Raw genomic sequence first — 7,155 nt, forward strand, 5'->3', positions numbered from 1 at the left:
ATAAATAAAAATTATTATCTCAAGAGTATTTATATATAATTTTGGCAAATAATATGAATTAAAACGGATGTCATGAGGGTTAATGTCATTTTGTTCCCATATTAAATATTATGGTCTGAATAGGAAATCTGGTAGTGCAGAAAAGAAATATTTTCGAGAATGAAGTCTTTGGAACTTTTGGGGCTAACGAAAATTGTTATGAATCTCAGTGCACTGTTATACTTGATCAAATTAAATGGGGACCAATTTGAATGAGGTCAGTCTTGTTTGCTGACTTGGAATTGTTAGCAAGTAGCAACTACATCAAAAATAGCCTAGATGCTACCACTAATATCCAATCTTCTTATTCTGAACATCAGAATAACAACTACTCTTTAGAATAACATTCATAGCAAGTATAATTGATTTCCCCATTTAAAGTCTCTTTTGAAAAGATTGTGGTCCTTTCCATTTGCTTGACAACTGCAATCGAATTTAAATCAGTGTGCAAGGCCAAAAAGACATTAATAAATAAATTCAAATCAGTGTCCCATATTTTTTTAACCTAACAGAATTTTCATAATTGGTTGTGCTTATTGTCCTTTCCACGTATTTATAGCTGCACCCATCTCGTTGCTCCCTTTGAAATATCTACTAACACAACATGTACTTTGTCTGTTACAATTTATGTAAATTTATTTCCTTATTAGTTCGTGCAAAAAACAATTATTTTTTTTATATTTAGAAATAATTTATTTTTATGCAATGATTTATAGTCACACAAAATATATATGACTTATTTAACACCACAAATTTAAAAAAATTATTTTCTTTCTTAAATGCCAGTTAAAAGAGTTCAAATAAATTAAAACAGAGGGAGTATCATATTTCAAGAAAATGAATTACTAATCCAATTAAGAAACAAGATCTATTTTCGCAAAACACTTGTTTCTAAAACAAAACTAAATCTTTTTTTTTATGAAAAAAACTGCTCGATTTGTCCTAATTTATTTGACATTTTTTAATATATCATCCATTAATCAAAAAGTACTAATTAATTTTTACATTTCTATTGTGCCATTAAGAGTTTAACACTACTGATTGTAAGTCTTACTTCGCCGGACCCAAAAAAGAATATTCGTTTTTTAGAGAGAATTTATATTTAAAAATTATATTTTACCTTAGATCATAATCTTAAAAAAAAATTATTCCTTAAATTTCATATCCAATTAAACAATATCTTATAAATTGTGAGTGAGACTGTGAGAGAATCTTAGATATAAGAAAAAACTTATGTCATAGGATTATTTTAAATATTTTATTCATGTCTATGACGGAGTAATTAAGAAATCTTTATAAAGTACCATTTTTTTTTTGTTTGTTGAGTGAGACGTGTTAATAGACAACTTGTTAGGGAAGGTATATGTAGTCTTGGACTTCTCGACCAAATAAAAATAATGTAGAGAATAATATTAAAATAGTACTATTTCAAGTCGACTAAAATGACACTAGAATTCAGATAAAACAATTAATAAAAATAAAAGGAGAATCTCGTGGACGGCTTTGGATAACAAAATGAGGTGACCCCACCAAAAGCGGCAGCTCTTCATTTCTTATTATTATATGTCCATGTACACATGGACCCTTTTTCTGTCTGCTATCCCCACATTTTCTACAAATTGTATAAGTTTTTTCTTATGAGCTTCAATTTTTTTTCTTACCAAACACTAACTTCAACATTTAAAATCATTTTTTTCATTTTGAACTTTAAATGTAATTTTTGCAAATCTCAATTATATCATGTCTAAATGCCTGCTGAGATTCTCTGCTAACTTAAAAATTCTCCGTTTAAACAGACTTTATATTATAAAGGGATAAAAACACAAATAGCCGAGTCCAGTAATAAAGTTTATTTTTAGTTGGCCTTACAAACTTTAGCCATAAATTATATAAGTCAGCAAGTAAAAAAAAAATGGAGAATTAAAATACTCCCTCTAAGGCTGTAGCTATAATCAAGAAGGTTTTCTACATTATCTCCAAAAAATTTAATTCCTAAAATTTCTCCAACAATTATTTAATTCATATCTCCAAAAGATTTGTTCCCAACGTTAAAAAAACTTAAGGTGATAGAAGGCAGTTTTTATTTTTAACCACCTCTTCACCAAAAATTCAAAAATATTATGTGTATAATAAATGTATAAAACAATGTATACACACTAATTATATACATATTATACAATGATTATATATGAATTACACAACATATAAACGACTTCACCAATTACATGTATAAATTAGTGTATAATCAGTATATAATGTATATATACACTAAATACACACACACTGATTATACACGAATTACACAATGCATAAATGACTTATTTTCTTCGTCTCTTATCTTGTCTTAAAATATATATTTTATACAGTGATTAATATCGAAGGACAGTGAAGAAAGGCCGACAAATCTTGATGGACAAAATCACCAATCTTTCATTTTTTCTTCATCTTCGTACACTTAAAATCAGTAGCGTAGAAAATATGAAAACATGACTGGAGGTTAGCGACAGTGACACAAAATTATCAAAGAGAAAGAGAGATTGTAGGGAATGGGTGAAGTGAGAAGTGTGATTTAATCGAAGAGAGAAATATGGTATATGCTTAATGAAAACAAATCCCTAAATTAAATGATGGAAGATTGTTTGAGTGATAGAGAAAACGTAGGTTTATTTTTTGCTAAGAAAAGTTATTCAAGTACTTAGAAAAGTTATAGTGGGATGGTTTCTAAAAAGTAGGGTTATTTTGAGTTTATTTTTAATATGGGTTGGTAATCTAGTTAATTATCCACAAATTTTTCCAATTTAAATTATGTATTTCAAGTTTAAAGTTGAAATAGATCAATTTGATGAACAATTAATTGAAATAATTTTCAAATTTTGGCGGAACGGGTGACATGGAAGCTCGCATCCGGGGCATTGTGCGATAAAAATATGTCGTCAAGGTTGAAAGGTAAGTTCTGCATAGTGGCGGTTGACCAACATTGTTGTATTTGGAAGAGTGCTGGGCAGTATCCACAAGATGAATGTAACTGAGATAAGGATGCTCAGATAGATGTGTGGGCATATTAGGAGAGATATGATTGAGAATGAAGTTATACACTGCAAGATGAAAGTGGCTTAAATGTCATACAAGATGAGGGAAGCGAGGTTTGTGATGGTTTGGCCATATGAAGAGGAGGTGCGTGCATGTGCCAAGAGGTGTGAGAGGTTGACTATAACGGGAGTTAAGAGAGGTAGAGGTAGGCTGAAGAAGAACTAGGGGAGATGATTAGACGGGACATGACACAACTTCAACTTAGGGAGTATATGACCGATGACCGTAGATAGAAAGGTATGGAGCTCGAGGATTAGGGGTAAAAGGTTAGTAGGTAGCCGAGCATTGTCTTATTTTATGTGGGGAGGCAGGGCCAAGGTAGCCTTCTCTCTGCTTCTACTTATTGTTGTATTATTTAGTAATCACGTAGTTTATTTTTCTACGATGTTTATTACTATACGTTGCTTCGTTTACTTTGTTTCATGCTATTTTGCTGTCATATTATCTTGCAACCGTGTTTTGAATACTTTTCTTTTGAGCCGAGGGTCTATCGGCCAAAACAACCTCTCTACCCCACAAAAGTAGAGATAAAGTCTGCGTACACCTTGTCCTTTTCAGACTAGGCTTGTGGGATTACACTAGATATGCCAATGTTGTTGTTTTATTTCAAATTTCGAAATCACAATTTATGGCCAAACAAGGCCTAATTAAGGTTATCTTTTAAGTGATTAAATGGTGTGAAAATAGAAGTAAAACCCAATGTTTTAGTTTATATGGTGATATTTGATTGGAAATGGAATTAAGAGTTTTTTTTAAAAAAAAATATTTGATCTTAAAATGTCATAAAAGTTTCTATAACTATAAAAGGAAATTATTAAGAGTGAATGAGAAGTTTTAATTACTGTTCTTTATGACGACATAATGAGAAAATAGTGGTACAATCACCAAGCACCCACTGGTCCAATTAATATTCTTGGTCATAATCATGTCTTAAAGCCTTAAATACTGCTCTAATTTCTGTTTAGATTTATTTAAGATGAGATCTGTTTTTTATCTTATTCGCATTAACATTGTTTTAAGGATAAGCTTTACCTGTTTGCTTACTCAAAAAGAGATTCTCCCCCTTAGACCACTATTTATGTCGGGGATCCACCAACAGACAGCTAATATTACACTGTAAGCTTATGGTAAATTGCAATTTACCCCCTGAGATTTGTCAAAATTAGATTTAAATTTTTAAGTACAATGTGAGTTACTGTAATAATTGTCTACATTTTATTCCAAACTAGTTAGATCGACTGTATAAATTTTCATTAATTATATTTTCTATTAACGAGACCAATGCAAATTACAAATTGCTAATTGTTAGTTACCAATTTTCTTGAATATACATAGCTTATCTTGCAATTTTGATCAAACGCTACTATCAAAGAAAATGACATTTCCTAAAGAAACAAGTATGACCAATATTGTTAGTCCATTAGTGAGGCTAACAACTTCTTCGTTAGGTTATATACTTGGAAGGCCATGTTGTAGCTCAAGCGGCCGTTAACAATAATGGGGGACATACTTATATACAGTCTTTAATCTACAGGAGCAAGAACAGGAATACACCTTACTAAATAAAAAATTAAGATGGAAGAATAAATGTAATATAGCATAATTCCACAATTTGACTTGCTTATATGATCAAATAAGTACTTAACCAATATGAAGTTGAACATGAAATTAAAAATATTCACCTTACAATTACGCTACAATTTTGAAAACGAATTTCGATAATAACGATATAATTATGTTATAATTATAGAATAATTATATAACATTATATTGTCACATTATGATTTAGCTATATTTATAATTACCACCCTAATGAAAACATATTCTAATAATACATTTTTAGTTTTGCAAACAAACCCGTAAAGGAGAAAGAAAGATTTATGTCACGCTACGATTATTTAGTACAGTAGTACAATATTTTAATGTCAACATCTGTATACGTTATAAGCTCAGCTGAAAGTACGTATATCTTACGTTAGCTGAAAAGATAAACCAAAACCTCCAAAAAGGGAAACAGACAACACCCAGGTGGCACAGCCTCCATTATTACTCAAAAATAACTGTGTATCTGACCATGTCCGTACTCTAAATGGACCACACGTGCCACACGTGTACCTCCACCTTGCTGCTCCGTTTCCGACCGAACAGAAAAATGAAAACCAATTCATAAAAAACACAAAGTGAATGTATTGGATAAAATTTGTCTAAAATTTCATTAATATTCATGCTGTTCTTTTTTTTTTTCAGCTAAAAATTAAAACAACCGGCAACAATGTACAAATTATAGGATGATCATCGAACAACATCTTCGCAAAAACACAAAGCGAATGTACAACAACATAGCAATGTAATCTCACAAATTGGGATCTAAATAGAGTAGAATGTACACATCTAGATGTTATTTATGATACTCTCAGTTCAAAAAAAATAATTTAAAGCAGTTCGAAAAAATAAACGACGGAAGTGACAAAGCCAAAGCCAAGGATAAAAATTTGTCTAAATTCATTGTAATATTTATGCTGCTTTTTTCAGCTAAAAAACCCGCCATCAACGTAAATATAATAGGATGATCATTGAAACAACAGCTTTGCAAAATCAATAAGATTTTTTTCTGTTGCAAAAAAGATAACTAGATCAACCTTCTAGATATTAACATATCACCTAACTCTATATACTCTCTTTTTTTTTCCTTTTTCCTTTTCTGTTAAATAAAAACATTAAAAAAGGAAATTGCACTAATTTAAATTAAAAAAGAAACAGAAATGTCAAACAAAATATCTCCGATCATCATCACCGTTGATTTCACATATTCTCCGGTGGTGGAAAATTAAGGTCCAGATCTAGACCTGTAGTAGTTGATTTAACTTGCATAAAATCAATCACCGATGATGAGTCAGATTCACACGCGCCTCCACACGCGCCGCGCAGGAAATCGACCGTTTTCCTTTCTAGATTTATCACTCCGGCGCGTGCTAAAGCCTCCAGATAGTACATATGATTCATCGCCGGAGCGCCTCCTTGAAACCCGCCGGAGATCGTAGTAGATCGGAACAGATTGTTTTGATACTGAAATCTAACGGCGTTATGCGTGAGATCTAACGGCGATGAATCAACGTCCCGGCTAGACGATTCAACGGTACTACTCTGACTCGGACTACTCCGATTTATCTCATTATTGTTAATCTTATTATTATTATTATTATTATTGATGACTTTGAGATTCTCCTCCTCCTCTCCCAATTGAGGAAAATTGGTTTTCGCCTTAGCGCCGCGGAACTCACGCGCCGCGGCGTCATAGGCTTTCGCGGCTTCCTCCGCGGTGTCAAATGTGCCTAACCAAACCCGACTTTTTTTACCCGGATCTCTAATTTCCGCCGCGTATCTACCCCATGGCCGCTTCCTTACGCCTCTATAATGCACCTCTTTTGAAATTCCATTCATTTTCACACCCAACGCGCTACACGCGCCACTCTTTTCTTTTCGGGCCATTATTTATAATTATTTTTGAAGAAAAGTTTATGTTGGAGTTTGGAGAACAAGGGGTGTAAGGAATAGAGGAAATGGAGGATCTTTATATAGGAAAAGCGAGTGGGGGGACATATAGTCAATAGGGGCTATGGGTGTAATTGACCAATGAGAAATTGCCGCCCCCCATGGGCTGTGGGGCCCCTTGTTTTTTCACAATACGTGGGATCGATTTAGTTACGTGACATTTGTGTACTTGATGGCGGCAGAGTTTTTATTCCTTTTTTTCATTTGTTTTTTGGGTTTATGTGTGGAAGTACGTACGCATTATTATTTCGTATTTTTGTTTGAATGTTACTGGTGAAAATTACATGGCGGTTTTTTATCAAACAAAATGTATACGGGAAATAAATGTGGAGTCAAAGGAGAATAGTTTTACTAGTGCACCCTATAATCAAAATGTTAGGTATTCCCGCTGTTCACTTTTACTTATTCAGTATTTTAAATATACATTTTTATTTTTACTTATTACTTTCAGTATATTAAGGGAATATAATTTAT

The 7,155-nt window shown here is 32.3% G+C and overlaps 1 protein-coding gene across 1 annotated transcript; it reads right to left on the reverse strand.

Moving 5' to 3' along the window:
• Positions 1 to 5,612: 5,612 nt before the first annotated feature.
• Positions 5,613 to 6,689, reverse strand: LOC132631390 (ethylene-responsive transcription factor 4-like). Its single transcript, XM_060346967.1, has one exon. It carries the CDS (start codon positions 6,616 to 6,618, stop codon positions 5,932 to 5,934), a length of 687 nt encoding a protein of 228 aa, XP_060202950.1. The 5' UTR covers positions 6,619 to 6,689; the 3' UTR covers positions 5,613 to 5,931.
• Positions 6,690 to 7,155: the final 466 nt, after the last annotated feature.

Source organism: Lycium barbarum, chromosome 1, assembly GCF_019175385.1.
Source record: "Lycium barbarum isolate Lr01 chromosome 1, ASM1917538v2, whole genome shotgun sequence".
In the NCBI taxonomy this organism is placed as follows: domain Eukaryota; kingdom Viridiplantae; phylum Streptophyta; class Magnoliopsida; order Solanales; family Solanaceae; genus Lycium; species Lycium barbarum.

Excerpts from the sequence above, each read along its gene's own strand:
- LOC132631390 (XM_060346967.1), bottom strand. The coding sequence starts at position 6,618 with ATGGCCCGAAAAGAAAAGAGTGGCGCGTGTAGCGCGTTGGGTGTGAAA.